The sequence below is a fragment of the Dermochelys coriacea genome, chromosome 2 (assembly GCF_009764565.3).
Source record: "Dermochelys coriacea isolate rDerCor1 chromosome 2, rDerCor1.pri.v4, whole genome shotgun sequence".
Classification (NCBI taxonomy): domain Eukaryota; kingdom Metazoa; phylum Chordata; order Testudines; family Dermochelyidae; genus Dermochelys; species Dermochelys coriacea.
Window position 1 is genome coordinate 174,834,945 of NC_050069.1, and position 16,728 is coordinate 174,851,672.

Here is a 16,728-nt window from a genome sequence, read left to right on the forward strand (position 1 = left end):
ACTGTCTATGCAACACTTTCTGGTAGTCCACAGCGGGCTGGCTGGTCATATGTGTCCTGATTCAGCAAAGCAGTTATGTATGTGCTGAAGTGCTTCGCTTGAATTTTTGCCAAGGTGCTGGTTCTCTCCCACATTTCGAACTGCTAAATCTCACTACAAGAAGCTAAAAGTACACTACATAATTTCCAAATATTGCTTTTCTGTGTAAAGGTGTTACTGTCGCTGTCATTAAGGATTACTAAACTCTTTGAGGCAGGGGTCATCTTTTAGTTCTGTTTTTAAAGTATCTAGCACAGTTGGGTCCTGGTCCATTATGAGTGCTCCCATGTGCTACTGCAATACAAATAATAATAAGGGAAGTTTTGTGATTGCAAGTGAAAGTGGAGGTAGACTATGGGATCATGAACAGAAGTGGAAGTGTCCACAATCTATATTTTAAGATGTGGTTCACACTATGGAAAAATCATGAGAACTCATGCTTTAATTCTGCTAAAAAACTATTCTCTGCAGCAGTGTTTCACAACCAGGAGTACCTGTACCCCTGCGGGTACACAGAGGTCTTCCAGGGGGTACATCAACTCATCTAGATAGTTGCCCAGTTTTACAACAGGCTACAGAAAAAGCACTAGCAAAGTCAGTCCAAACTACAATTTCATACAGACAATTACTTGTTTATACTGCTCTGTGTACTATACACTGAAATGTGAGTACAATATTTATATTCCAGTTGATTTATTTTATAATTATATCGTAAGAATGAGAAAGTAAGTAATTTTTCAGTAATAGTGTGTTGTGACACTTTTGTATTTTTATGTCTGATTTTATGAGCAAGTAGGTTTTAAGTGAGTTGAAACTTGGGATTAGGCAAGACAAATCAGACTCCTGAAAGGGATATAGTAATCTGGAAAGATTGAGAGCCTTTGCTCTACAGGATATAATAGCACATTTATAGTATATGGGGTCTGTTAACCTTGGGTGACTAGTTCTAATACAGATGAAGATGCTGTGACTGCAAGTTGCTGTCATCTAGTAGCTTTTTTGGTGATGTGTTTGAAATTACAGTAACTCCTCGCTTAATGTTGTAGTTATGTTCCTGAAAAATGCTACTTTAAGCGAAACGATGTTAAGCGAATCCAATTTCCCCATACGAATTTATGTAAATGGTGGGGTTAGGTTCCAGGGATTTTTTTTTTTGCCAGACAAAAGACTCTCTCTCTCTATATATATATATATAACACACACACACATACACAGTATAAGTTTTAAACAAACAATTTTAATACTGTACACAGCAATGATCATTATGAAACTTGGTTGAGGTGGTGATGTCAGAGGGTGGAAGAGGGTGAGAGATTTCGTAGGGAATTACTGCTAAATGATGAAGTAGCACTCGGCTGAGCCCTCAAGGGTAAACACATTGTTGTTAATGTAGCCTCACACTCTACAAGGCAGCACAAATGGAGGGGAGGGGAGACAGCATGGCAGAGAGAGACAGACACACCCAGTGACCAGTTCCCGTGTCTCAGATAATCTTGTATGTAATCTCAGTAGAGAGTTGATAGATTGAATAGGCTTGGGAACTGAATGTAAAAAAAATTTGCTATGCCTGTTCTTAGGATGAACAGGACTTGTCAGTCCCCACAGCTGTCCTACTGCATCCTTCTCCAAGTACTAAGTTCACAGAACACCACCCCGCTAAAAACCAACCTTCATTCCCTTAGGGTGAAACTCACAACAGAGCCACCAAAGAGCCCACTTTAGGCTTACGTGGAAATATGGACTTGTACAGGCTGGCTGCCTGGAGGTGTTTGTTGTATTGTAATTGAAAGCAAGCTGTACTGTACTCTGTCTTCAAATGTTCATGTCTCCGGGTTAACATTTGGTTAAAAAAGGTTCATTGCACACCATTATATGCTAAAGGAGCTACATCACAAGAAAAATCAGTAGTAGGAAATTGTAACTTTGAATTAATGATACAACTGAGTAGTTATGCCAGAGTAATTTATTTAAGAAAATGGCACTGTATTTTATTATAAAATGACTTCTAAAGTGATTTTTTTAATTGTATAAAAAGGTATTTTACTCTTTATGTTAAAGTTTGAAATTGAGTTCATAAAGGGCCCAGTCCCAGTTCTGCAAACACTTCAGACTCAACATGATGCTCGCTAGCTTTTGTCTCAATGCCCTGAGGGATGGGCTTTGTCTTCTGATCACCTGTTCCCTGAGGCCAATGTCAAAGGCCCAAGCTGTATAAAGGAAAGACTGAACTATTCCTGGGTGTTCTTGTTCTGAATCTGAGATAGTTACAAATTTGTAACTACCAGAAAGACCGACTTGTGGGTTTTGAGGGACTGACGCCTATAAGATCCTGAGGCTGGGGTGACCTCTGGAAAGCTTTTTATCATGCATGTAGGTTTGTTTTTTGTTTAAATATGTTCTCTCTCTAATACTTTCACCTTAAGAATAAATGAATACAGTGTGTTCCAAAATTACCTAATATTGCTTGGTTTTTTTCTTTCTTTCTCTTATTGGATGAGCCTCAGTGACTCCCCTTTTTATCAGACTCGAAGGCCAGGAGGGACCATCATGATCATCTACTCTGACCTACTGCATGTCACAGGCCACAAAACCTCACCACCCACTCCTGGAATAGACCCTTAACGTTTTGCTGAGTTACCAAAGTTCTCAACTCTTGATTTAAAGATTTCAAGTTACAGAGAATCCATCATTTACTCTTGTTCATACCAGCAAGTGACCCAGGACCTGTGCTGCAGAGTAAGGGAAAATACCCCTACGGTCATTTCCAGTCTTACTTGGGGGGGGAGGAATTCCTTCCCGACCCCAGATAGGGCAATCATTTGGACCCTGAGCATGTGAGCAGAACCCACCAGACAGACACCTGGGAAAGAATTCTCTGTAGTGTCAATGTAACTCATTCAGTCTTTTCCAAGGGTGGAGGGAAGAACTTGGGCTAAATCCAGTTCACTCTACTAAGGTGATGAATTCCACGGCAGTCAATGTGATTAGTCACTTTAGTAAGGTAAACAAGATTTTGACCCAAAATTGGCTTTCCTTTATTGGTTTGCCTAAGCAATGAACTACAAGCAAGCTAACCTCTGAATACTCAACTGGATCATTTTATCTCATCCATTAGGCATACAGTACAAGTGGAGAACAACTTATGGAGCTAGCTTCACAACAGGACTTAGATGCCTAACTTCCACATTAGGCACCTAAATACAAGAATCAGGCCTCAGTGGGATTCACAAGATCCCTGCTCAGCTGCCCCCACACCCTGTAAGCACCTGAACTCACTCAGATCTTATTTTTTTTCCCCAGTAAATTTTCCTAGGTGCCTATGTTTCTACCTCTGAGCATACGTACTGCAGCCCCACACCTTGTGTCCAGACGCCTGGGCCCCAGAGCAATGCACAAACTGGGAGAACATAGATGTTGCTCTGTCTAATTTGTCCTCAGGGCCTGATCATGAAATGTCAGGGAGGAAGAGGAGCTTCCTCCTAACGGTTAGCCTGGGGGCTGGGCTATGGGATATTCTGATGTGGGACTTTCTCTGGCCTTGTCTATACTACAGGGGAAATTCGATCTAAGCTATGCAATTTGAGTTACATGAATAGCGTAACTCAAATCGATGTAGCTTAGACTTACTTACTGTAGGGTCCACACCACGCAGTGTCAACGGGAAACACTCTCCCGTCGACTCCCCCTACTTTTCTCAATCCGGTGGAGTACAGGTTGATGGCAGAGCGATCTGAGGTCAAATTAGTGGGTCTTCACTAGATCCGCTAAACTGACTGCCGATGCATCGATCGCTGCTCGTCAATCCCCCGGTAAGTGTAGACAAGCCCTCTGTCTCTCCTGTTGAAGCTGTGCATAGTGGATAAATTATTAAAGAGCAAGTGAAGGAGAGGGACTGGATCCTAGGTTTCCCGCTTTCTACAGGAGTGCACTAACCATCAGGCTACAGAGATTCTCATGTTTGATTCTTTCATTATTTAATCACAGTTGAACAGCTTCAACAGGAAAGACTGAGATTTCCCCACAGTGGACTAAAGTACAAGATATAGTCTCTTCCTGTTCAAATACCTTCTCCTCTGGAGGGGGTCTTGAACCAGCAGTCTCCCACATCCCAGGTGAGAACCCTAACCACTGGGCTAAAAATTATGAGAGAGCTCCTACTCTTTGCTAAAAACAGTTTAGGTGCCTGATCCCAAGAGAGGGTGTGATGGGGTCCCCGGGGTGCAAACTGGGCTATGGGACTACTGAGCTGTCCATACCCACCAACCTGGGCTGCCTCTTATGCTGTAATGCTGATGTCAAGCTACAAGCCTCTGACAGGCACTGCACTTACAGAGACATCCACAGTCAGTGACACCCAACTGAGTTACATGAATGATCTCCCAGCCACTCATGAACAATTAATAGGGAGGCTTCAGTCAGTTTTCCCCAGCTCCCCAGACTTGCATTCCCAGAACTGTACCATCTTGCACTGGTCGGAAGCCTGGCCAGTGTATGCTCATTACCTAGTTCGCCCCCTCAGACAAAAGGGTAGTGGACATGCAATAGCCCTTGTTAATCTGAGCTGGATTTCCCAAGTACTTTTCCCTAAAACAGTGTGTTTTGGTTGAATATAAAACAATTTATTAACTACAGAAAGAGATTTTAAGTAATTGCAAGTAGCAGGCATAGAGATCAAAGTTGGTTACTTAAGAAATAAAAATAGAAACGCAGTCTAAATTCTATCTTTAACAGACTACGGGCTTGTCTACTTCACAGCACTGCAACTTGCTCGGGGGTGTGAAAAAACATCCCCTGAGTGCTGCAAGTTTCAGCACTATAACGTGCCAGTATAGACAGTGCACCAGCACTGGTAGCTATGCCCCTTGTGGAGGTGGCTTTTTTAGAACTCCGTGAGAGCTCTCTCCAGTTCTGTGCCACGACTACACAAGCCACGTGGCAGCGTTTTAACATTGCCAGTGAAGACGTGCCCTAAGCAAGATTTGAATCAAGCAGTCTCACCCTAATAGATGCATATATAGTTTACAGTTCCTCAATACGTAGACTGGGATCATTCTTCCACAGTTCAAAGTCTTTTACCTCCAGATGGTCCTCCAGGTGTTGAGATGGAGAGGGGGAGAGAAGCCGCATGATGATATTTCTCCCTCTTTTATACTTTCTTCCAGCTGTTAGAAAGATCCTTGCTGTGATGTGGGGGCCAGGCAGTCTCTATTAGTCAAGCAGTTTCCATTGCATATGTGCCTTCTCTAAGGAGCCTCTGTAGGGTGACCAGACAGCAAATGTGAAAAATCAGGACGAGGGTGGGAGGGTAATAGGAACCTATATAAGAAAAAGACCCCAAAATTGGGACTGTCCCTATAAAATCGGGACATCTGGTCACCCTAAGCCTCTGTGATAGTGGATTGTGTGTTGAGCCATTAATGAGCACTGGCCAATGAGGACTCCTCCTTTGTCGTAACTGAAAGACTGACCATGGGTGTTCCCAAACCTCACAACATATTGCAGTAACACATAGGAATACTTCATAACTTCACATATAACTACAGTACATACATTCCAACAGGATATTAATGTTCAACACATCAAGACATTTAAAATGATACCTCACAAGGCATACTTTGTACAAAACATATAATTATATGACAATGGTGAATATGGAGGTTCCAGGGTGCTACTTTGAGGTACCAACTGTCACATGGGGTTTACAGCTGAGACTCCCAGGCAGAGGGAGTTTCACCCCTGCAGGCCAGATTTAGATGCCTCTCTGTGAGAGAGGCAGCGGGGCTTAGCAGCTCCCCTTGGCTACCTTAGGCAAGGAGCCATCTAGTGTGCTGTTTTTTTTGTGAATCCCATTCTAAGGAGCCTCTCTCTCCCCATTCGTTGTGTAGGAAGCCCAGGCTTTGTGAATCCCAGCGCTTTCCCAGACACCTAAAAGATAGGCATGGTGATGCTTATTTAAGTTTCTTTGTGAATCTAACCCATGGTGTGTGTCTTTTGTGTCCTTCAGGAATGCTGTACCCTTTCAAAGATTTTCCTCCTTTGTTTGTTTTTGTATGTTTTGGGGAAAGAGAAGAAGAAAGGAGAAGTTACAATGACCTTGGGGTTGGGCATACAGGCCGTTTGGGGGATTCTGAAGCCTTGCTCTATTCCAGCCCCCAGTGGTGTTTTTTGGGGGAGGTAGTGGCCTGGGGTTTGCGGGGGTTAATTTTCAGCCAGAGTTCACAGGCCTCTCAGGAAGGCATGCCTATCTTTGAGATAGGTAGATGAAGCTGAATCCATTTGAAGTCAACATTTTAAAAAGGATGTATTTTGCCAAGAGGAGAGGGACCTAAGAAGGAGTTGTATTGATCAGAAGCCAAAGCAGGGTGTTCTAGGGATACAGCAAAGCTACTTGTTATGGTTTGTACTAGTTTCTTGAGTTTACTGTTTGTAAAATTCCATGGATGGAAATTCAACTAGCAACAGTTTCTTAGTATCAATTTGGGTTAAGCCAGAATCTCTGTTGTAAATTGCTACCTGGAGAGGATGTGTTTTGTTTCTATTTCTCTTGTAATTCTGCTCCTAGCCCCTCAATATGTCTCTTGAAAAATCTATGTTATGAAATGTTTAATGGTTAGAAAAACACTGCAGCTAGTAATTAGTGTAAGGAATTAAAGCATAAGAAAACAGGTGATCATAAAAGTAAATGTGACATATCATATGATGTTTTCCATAACAATTGTTTTTCCTTCTTAGATGTGGTGAATGGCAGGAATTGACTTGTGGGGGCACCATTTTTACATCCAGAGTAAACTTAGTTTCAATAGCCTCCCCTGCATTAGCAAGTAGGAAAGCACGGAAAAGAACAAAGGATAGGAGTTCACCTTTGAAATTTCTCAGGCTTCTGAGATCTTCTAATTGCTATTGAGTCTAGGTTTTCTAAACTAAATTGCTAGCAGCCTTATTGAACAGGTGTTTTTTGTCTGACTAGAACAAAGCAGGAGTCCAACCCTATTTCCACTGAAGTGAATGAGCCTGATTCTCTTCTCACTTACATTTGTGTTGAAGTCAGTAGAGCTACACTGATGAGAATGAGAGGATCAGGTATAGTGTGTTTTGTTATTGACTTCAGTGGGCGCAGGAGCATTCCCTAAAACTTGGAGTGTCCTGCTCAAGTATGCAGGAGTCCTGGGTAAAACCAGGCAGCATAGGGGACTGCCATTTTCCCTGAGAGCAGGTTGGCTTTGCTTTTGTTGCGAACAATGATGGCTGTTTTGAAAGAGAGTAGTTCTATGTTGTGTAGAAGAATATTACTTTCAGCTCCTGCTGAAAAAAGAAACTTTTCAGTTATTAAGAACAATGATGGCAAATAACTATTAAGTCTTTAAAGAAAACAAATGTAAGATAACCAGTGCAGAAGATTTTTATGAGCTTTAATCATGTGTGAACTTTAAAGATGATGTGTTATTCTGTTAAAATCAAGTAGGAGAAAATTTTCCTGATGTGGTGCTAAGTTTCTTTAAGGACCTTTTTAAAATTAATTTTAAGTTATAAGCCAGTGAGTGAATTTACTTGTAAATCCTTTGAAAAAGCATGCTGTCCTCAAGTGAAAGTTACAAAATGGCCCAATCCCTACTTAATTTCAAAACTAACTTCAGCCTTATCTATGGATAAGCAGTAACCAGCACTTTCATAATACTATCTTTCCTTTTCATCTCTCTCGCTATCTTATCTACATTTACAAGATTTTAGTAATGTGGAAAACTATTTTTTCAAAACACTTAAATGATACTTTAGATAGCACAGTTAAAGTTTCATTATACATTTGAAAATAATAATGGAGTTTACAAATCTGTTTGATGCACTTAAAAGCTATTCTGGGGAGAAACCAACCCAATTAAGGTAAAATAAATACCCTAAAATCTCCATTCCTATGTTTGTTTACAGCAAAGACAATGGCACTTTAGGAGAGATGCTTTTAAGAATTTAAATTTAATTCTTACAGATCTTAGCCTCTTTTTTTTTAACAGAGATAATGTTTCCAAAACCTCAGGCACAGATAATTTTTAGGAGTACTTATCATGGACAAGTTGTTTTTTTTTTTGTTTTTTTGTTTTTTTTAAAGGCGGGGGGGAGGGAACCATAATAAAATAGAACATCAGTAATAACTTAAAAACAAACCACCTGAAAAAACAAATGAGCAGTTGCCAATATTAATACAGTGTGTCCTCTTCTCCATAGGTATTTAGAGAAAAAATAAACCCAGCATCTCATGCAATGGTCTGAGCACACCACAGCAGGAAGAAGATTAAACAAACTTTCTTTATTCAGCACATTTCTAGTGTATTAAATCATTAGGTGAATGAAAACCAAATTAAATGAATTTTCATGTAACTTTATTTGATTAGCTATTTTTTTATATGTGTGTAGGTGCAATGTATGGAACAGATGCCTGAGTGCTAAATTGGGCAACAAATTATCTCTAGTGGCTGCCAACCCACAAAAGCTCTAAAGGTTTCATGACATCTGAAGGTGCAGAGGGCTAATTCAGATCCCTTTAAACCTTTCTCTCTGTGTGCTGCTTGCCAGCATAGAAGCTCACACTTATGCCTTTTGTGATGGCCTGTCTCCCATCAAGAATCCATTATTCTTTCTAGCCAATGCGAGCAGAGATGTTGTGTTGGATTTCACTTGCTTATAATGTCTTGTAACACTTTGATAAAAGAACAAATTCTGCTAAATGTCTGACACCCTGAAACTATTTTTGCTGTTAGCAAAGGAACAAGATCCTAAAAGACTAGATAGTACAGTGTAATGAATTGGCTTTTAAGCTGTTTTGTTGCTGTCAATGTATTGAAATAAAAAAAAATATTTAGAGCCAATCTTTCTTAAAATATGCATGCACAGCTCTTGCTGAACTTCCATCTAGGAGTTGCATGTGTCTATGTAAAGGTGTAGTATTTGCCCCTTAGAATAGAGAGGACACCAGTTTATTACAGTCCTGCAGCATGTTAAGATAGGGGCTGGCTTACTTGGTATTAACTTTGTATGTAGACTGCTTCATAATCTTGTTTCTTTTCTCTTTGAGAGAGGAATATTCCTCCCCCCATCTTTTTTTTTTTAATTTAAGAAAATAAAATGCCTTAATTTTTCATTTTACTGTTCACTGCTTTTCTTTCAGCTTCTTGCCTGATTACATCAGCGGTGACTTTGATTCCATTACGTCTGAAGTCGAGGAATACTACAAGGTCAAGGTAAATTGCATTGGTTTTTTTGTTAAAGCACCATGGGACCCAACTCATTAGTGAGAAATCCTTAGCACCTACTGAGCATCCTCAATTCCTTTTGGCTTCTGAGGAATTGGACCAGGCCTTGTGTTATATGTGAGTGGCTCAATACAATTTAGTAAGTAAAATGTATAGAAAAAACAAAGCAACTTTGATGCAGTTGGCTTTTAATTGGGAATTTGCAGCATCATCTCAATATGGTAGAGATGTGTAGAGATTTTCCTGGAAAGATACTATTGAAAACTTTCTGAAAGTCTGAGTTTGAAAAACAGTTTGTTTTTCCTAACTAATCTTTACTTCCTGACTCAATCTCCTGTGATTTATATGTAGCCAGGTACCCACATAAGCTCTTCAGATGTTTTCAGAAATGTGATTTTCATGGGATATGATTTTCTTCAAGCAACAAACAATATGTAAAGACTTTTTTTTGCTGCTGCTTTCTTGATCACATATTGAAACAGTGAGTCATGCGCTGACTAGCTCTACACTTGACTAATACAGACTTTAATTGGACTTCTGGACAGATCCCTGCATACGTTAATTTGTAGCTAATGCAGCCAGCACATTTTCCACCAACAGAGTTAATGTTAACACTTTCTCTTTTCTTAGGTCTTTGCCTTGACTATTGATTAAACTCCCCTTCATATTAAGAGTCACCACATCATGTTTAGAATCACTATTCTGAAACTACTCTACATTAGAGAGACATGATGAGTGAGGTAAAATCTTTTATTGGACTGCACATAACACTTTGGCAGTCTGTCTGGGACTTGGTGCTCTGAGTCTTACCCTCAGGCCCAAGAAAATGGACCTTTTGGAGTAACATCTGTGAATTTGCAGAACTCTGCTTATAAACGCCGCAGGCACTAGTTACAAACATGCTAAATTACTGCTTGTTCCTCATGAGGTGGACAACTTAGCCTCAGAAACTCACAGATCTGATATTTCTTCTTTGGGTTTCAACCATGTGGGAGAACATACACAAGGACGGTCCTACTGAGACTAAATAGAAAATAGCTTATGGCCCAATTCCCCTCTGCTAGTTCAACTGTAATATGCTATCACTACAGACCCAACCCAAGCTTTTGCTTAAGGCACAATGGATGTAAGGTGCTCTGTTGGCATTGTCTTCTGATCTAAGAGCTCCCATCTGATCATGAGTTTTCATGTGTTGTGTGCCAAAGACTTAGAGTTTCCATCTTCTAGCAGTTTGTGAATCTGATCCAGATTCAGCTACTAAATTCATTCGTAAGAGTGCATGCTTAATTGGTTAATGTTTGCAAAGTGAAGTTTAAAAAGATGTCATTTGTTCTGATTATTAGTGTTTATCCAACTCATTCTGTATAAGTAAACCGCTAATTTCAAAGTATAGTGGGAGATCAGGCTTGAAGAGTGCTACCACAGAGAACTTTTGACTTAATCGTTGGATGCAAATGGTGCTGTAAATTACACATTGGTAAGTGGGTGTAGCCTACATGCCGAAGGGTTCAAGCAAGGGACTGCTGTAATGTAGGGGTTGGATTGGTGAGGGAGAACTAGTAGGAGGGTGTTAGAAGGTGTATGGTAAATCAGGGTGTTGTATCTTTTTATACTAGTTCCTTTTCCTGTTACAATTTATATGATAAAAGAAATGTTTTATCCACCTGTTCATGTGTAACTTACACCACCATTTTGAGTTTGCCTAGCAAGTGACATAAAAGGCAAAAGAAGAGATTCTTTAAATACACTAGGAACAATGACAGGCAAATGTAGGTCCTCTACGTAATGGGGAAGGAGACCTAATAATGACACCAAGAAGGTTGAGGTGTTTATGACCTGTTTTGCTTCAGTCTTCACTAAAAAGGTAAATGGTGACTAGATACTTAACACAATACTAACATGGGGGAAGAACAGGCTAAAGAATATTTAAGTAAGTTAGATATATTCAAGTCCACAATGCCTGATTAAATTCATCCCAGGGTACTCAAGGAACTAGCTGAGGTAATTTCAGAACTCTTAGGGTATGTCTACACTGTGAAGTTGTCGACAAAACTTCTGTCTTTCATGGGTACTTAAAAAAGAGCCCTTGCGAAAAGACAAAAGTTTTGGCGACGCAAGAGGCAGTGTGAATGTGGCTTTGTCGGCAGGAGAGCGCTAACGCTGCTCGCGGGGCTGGAAGTATTTGTTGGCAAAAGTGCCGACAAAGTACAAGCAAGGAGTGTTTACACACGCTGACTTTTAGTGACAAGGCTGTGTTGATACAGCTTTGTCGCTAAAAGCTGCGTGGTGTATACAAGCCCTTAGTAATTATCTTCAGGAACTTGGCAAGCATGGGTGAGGTCTCAGAAGACTGTAGAAGGGCAAAAATAGTACCTGTCTTTAAAAAGCGGAATGAAGAGAACCTGTGGAATTACAGACCAGGCAACCTAACTTTAATACCTGGAAAGATACTGGAATAATTTATTAAATGATCAGTTTGTAAGCAGTTAAAGGATATTAAGCTTTATAAGGAGTAGCCAACATAGGTTGGTTTAGCATGATTTGTTCTTGACAAGCTATTTCCTTCCGTGACAGGGTTACTGGCCTAGTGGATGGGGGAAGTAGTAGATGTGATCTATTTTGATCTGAGTAAAGTTTTTGACACAGACCGACATGACATTCTCCTAAGCAAACTAGGAAAATGTGGTCTTGATGAAATTTCTATAAGGTGGGTGCACATCTGGTTGAAATACTGTACTCAGAGTAGATATCAATGGTTCACTGTCAAACTGGGAGGATGTATCTAGTGGAGTCCCACAGAGACCAATCCTGGGTCTGGTATGAATCAATATTTTCATTAATGTATGGATGGCACCAAAATGTATGGATGGCACCAAACTGGGAGGAGTTACAAGCTCTTGGGAGCACAGGATTAGAATTCAAACGCCCTTGACAAACTGGAGAATAGTCTTAAATCAACAAGATGAAATCCAATAATAAGTGTAAATTACTTCACTAAGGAAGGAAAAATCAAATGTACAACTATGAAATGGGGAATAACTGGTTAGGTTGTGGTCATGCTGAAAACAATTTGGGGCTTAGTGGATCACAAATTGCATGCGCTAAACAATGTGATGCAGTTTCAAAAAAGGCTAACATCATTCTGGGGTGTATTCACAGGAGTGTCATATGTAAGACATGGGAGGTAATTGTCCTGTTCTACTTGGTACTGATGAGGCCTCAGCTGGACTACTGTGTCCAATTCTGGGTGCTATCCTTTGGGAAAGATGTGGCTAAATTGGAGAGAGTCCACAGGAGAGCAACAAAAAATGACAAAAGGTTTAAAAAAAACCTTGGCATATTTAGTCATGAGAAAAGAGTACCGGGGCGGAAGAAGAGAGAGAGAGGATCTCCTAACAGTTTACAAATGTATTAAGGGATGTTGTCAAGAGGACTCATCAATTGTTTTTCATGTTCACTGAATATAGGACAAGAAGTAATTGGCTTAATCTGCAACAACGGAGATTTAGGTTAGATATTAGGAAAAACTTTCTAACTATAAGGGTAGTTAAGCTCTGGAATAGGCTTCTAAGGAAGGTTGTGAACTCCCCATTATTAGAGACTTTTAAGAACAGGTTGAACAAACACTTGTCAGGCATGGTCTAAGTGTAGTAGGTCCTGGGTCACCACAGAGGGGGCTGGATCTGATAACCTCTCAAGGTCCCTTCGAGCCCTATATTTCTGTGATTCTGTGACTTACGTCCACTCTGAATTTGGTCCTATGTATCCTTCAACTCTGAAAAGAGTGTCTGTAAGCCTATAACTTTGTATTTGTGATGTAAAGGTAGCAAGTAGTTCAATGTGATTGTACGAATGGAAATGAGGGCATAATCTAACCTGAAGAATCTGTACTATTGGTGGTGGTGCCTGAGCCAGAAAAGACACCGCTCGACTTGAGATCCTATAGGAGTGTGGCTTTGCTGGAGAAAATAAACTCTTTTTTTTAAACTGAAATAATTTGGTCTGAAATTCAGATGTAAACATGGAAGTAAATGTATGAAATTCTTCTGTTGGGGGAAAAAAAGTAAGATTTGGCTAGTACTCTTCACTGTTGTCTCCTACTGCAATATTTGGGCTAGTAAAGTACCAGCAGTAGTTTACTCAGTTCCTGTAGCCATCTCATTTTGTTTACAATCTGTAAAATGCAGTACACCTATGAATCACATAAAAATAGATGATACCTACCCAGATACGTTGGGACAGGTCCTCAACTGGTGTAAATTTGCAGTTTCCTTTTAAAATCAGTGGAGCTACACTGATCTGATTTCAGTGAAGCAAGGCTGAATTATACCAGCTAAGGCTCTACTCCCCTTTATGGAGAGCCCTACCAAATTCACAGTCCATTTTGGTCAATTTCACAGTCATAGGATTCTGAAAATCGTAAATTTCATTATTTCAACCATTTAAATCTGAAATTTCACAGTGTTGTAATTGTAGGGGTCCTGACCCAAAAAGGAGCTTGCGACCCCTCACAACTTATTGGGGGGGGGGTGGTAGTACTGCCCTTATTTCTGCACTGGTGCTGATGATGGTGCTGCCTTCAGAGCTGGAGAACGGTAACAGCTGGCCAGGAGCCCAGCTCTGAAGGCAGCAGTGCAGAAGTAAGGGTGGCATGGTATGGTATTGCCACCCTTACTTCTGTGCTGCTGCTGGCAGGGTGCTGCCTTCAGAGCTGGACCCCTGGCCAACAGTTGCTGCTCTCCAGCCACCAGCTGCCACTCTCTTGCCTCCATTGAAGGCAGTGTAGAAATAAGGGTGGGAATATTACGGCCCCCCTAAAATACCTTATGACCCCCCTGCAATTCCCTTTTGGTCAGGACCCCCAGTTTGAGAAACGCTTGTCTCCCATGTGAAATCTCTATAGTACAGAGTAGAAGCATACAAAAGACCAGATTTCATGGTGGGAGACCAGATTTCAGTCTGTGACATGTTTTTTTTTCTCATGGCCACAAAAATAATTGATCTTTAACTTTCCCCTTCCTTTGAGCTTGGCTTCTATGGCATGGAATAGGAGATTGGGATAAACAAGATATCAAGTCATGTAGATAGATTGTTAATGAAACATTTATATTATTAGGAAACTGAGTGAATGATTGCAAATGGGAAAACGGAGGAACTTTTATTGCTCTGCATAGATGGATAAAATTATGAAAAATCTGCACCCTTGAGCAACGCAGTTATACCAGCCCTAAAACCCCTGGTGTAGACAGCGCTGTCGACAAGGGGGTTGCTAGTGTCAACATAGTTATTGCCTCTCGTGGAGGTGAATTAAATACGTTGATGGGGTCTGGGAGAGCTGTCCCATTGGCATAGTACTGTTTTTATTGAAGCGCTACACAAGCACTGTGCTCGTTTTGAGAGTAGATGTGCCCTTGGAAAACTGTATGGGTTCATGAAGGGAAAGCAGTGGATGTATTGTTTCTTGACTTTAGCAAAGCTTTTGACACGGTCTCCCACAGCATTCTTGTCAGCAAGTTAAGGAAGTATGGGCTGGATGAATGCACTATAAGGTGGGTAGAAAGCTGGCTAGATTGTCGGGCTCAACGGGTAGTGATCAATGGCTCCATGTCTAGTTGGCAGCCGGTGTCAAGTGGAGTGCCCCAGGGGTCGGTCCTGGGGCCCGTTTTGTTCAATATCTTCATAAATGATCTGGAGGATGGTGTGGATTGCACTCTCAGCAAATTTGCGGATGATACTAAACTGGGAGGAGTGGTAGATACGCTGGAGGGGAGGGATAGGATACAGAAGGACCTAGACAAATTGGAGGATTGGGCCAAAAGAAATCTAATGAGGTTCAATAAGGATAAATGCAGGGTCCTGCACTTAGGATGGAAGAATCCAATGCACCGCTACAGACTAGGGACCGAATGGCTCGGCAGCAGTTCTGCGGAAAAGGACCTAGGGGTGACAGTGGACGAGAAGCTGGATATGAGTCAGCAGTGTGCCCTTGTTGCCAAGAAGGCCAATGGCATTTTGGGTTGTATAAGTAGGGGCATAACGAGCAGATCGAGGGACGTGATCGTTCCCCTCTATTCGACACTGGTGAGGCCTCATCTGGAGTACTGTGTCCAGTTTTGGGCCCCACACTACAGGAAGGATGTGGATAAATTGGAAAGAGTACAACGAAGGGCAACAAAAATGATTAGGGGTCTAGAGCACATGACTTATGAGGAGAGGCTGAGGGAGCTGGGATTGTTTAGTCTGCAGAAGAGAAGAATGAGGGGGGATTTGATAGCTGCTTTCAACTACCTGAAAGGGGGTTTCAAAGAGGATGGCTCTAGACTGTTCTCAATGGTAGCAGATGACAGAACGAGGAGTAATGGTCTCAAGTTGCAATGGGGGAGGTTTAGATTGGATATTAGGAAAAACTTTTTCACTAAGAGGGTGGTGAAACACTGGAATGCGTTACCTAGGGAGGTGGTAGAATCTCCTTCCTTAGAGGTTTTTAAGGTCAGGCTTGACAAAGCCCTGGCTGGGATGATTTAACTGGGACTTGGTCCTGCTTTGAGCAGGGGGTTGGACTAGATGACCTTCTGGGGTCCCTTCCAACCCTGATATTCTATGATTCTATGATTCTATGTGGAGCAGAGCTAGGCCGACACCTGAATGCTTTGGAAAATCCCATCCTATGTGCTCATCAGACTGTAAATGGTGGAAAAGTTTGTATGACATTTAGTTGTATATAATACACTCTTGATATACTTGCTAGATAAAGGGCAAGTTGTATTCAAATATTTGAAGGTACTGGGCCAAAACAAATCATGTCTGCTGCTAATTTACACCAGCAAGTAAGTAATTTTGTTCATATTTGTGAAACTAAAGCTATATTTCTCTCTGGTTTTATAAATGTATTTTATCATTAATTTAATTTTCACTCATGAATAAATGTCAGTGTGTCAAACCCTACTTTTTAAAGCAGCATTGATTGACTGAGATAAATGCATTATTTTTGACGTGTCTGAATAAGAGGAGTTAGTTGTTAAAGCTTACATGTGAAATTAATCATGTTATAAAATATACTCATTTGCAAGTAGTTGTCACAGGGTGTATCACCCTGCTGGTTAAGAGGAAGTATCGAAGCCCACATATGAAGTTAATTGTGATATAAAATATACTGATCTGGAAGCAGTTTTGTCAAGGAGCAAGAGACAGTTATGGGCCTGATTTTCCCATCACATTATTTTCATACTAAGGTAACTCCACTGACTTCAGTGAGTTTACTCCTTATTTACCAGATGTAAATAAGAAGAGAATCAGGTCCATTTTCTTCATTATGACATTAATGTTACAGGAGATATGGCATCCCTTGGTAATTTCAGAAAGTCAAAAGGTTTTAAATGGAACAGGTAAGCTCCTTCAGAATCCTTAGGTTGATTTATTGTCATGCTCATAGGTAAGCAACATTATG

The 16,728-nt window shown here is 40.8% G+C and overlaps 1 protein-coding gene across 7 annotated transcripts in view; it reads left to right on the forward strand.

Moving 5' to 3' along the window:
• The window catches only part of TPK1 (thiamin pyrophosphokinase 1), a 516,426-nt gene that overhangs the window by 250,942 nt on the left and 248,756 nt on the right, over positions 1–16,728 (forward strand). For all 7 annotated transcript variants that reach the window (XM_038390021.2, XM_043508683.1, XM_038390018.2 and 4 more), the window contains one exon: positions 9,197–9,269. In XM_038390021.2, coding sequence (XP_038245949.1) covers positions 9,197–9,269 — 73 coding nt within the window. The remainder of the gene's footprint in view (positions 1–9,196; positions 9,270–16,728) is intronic.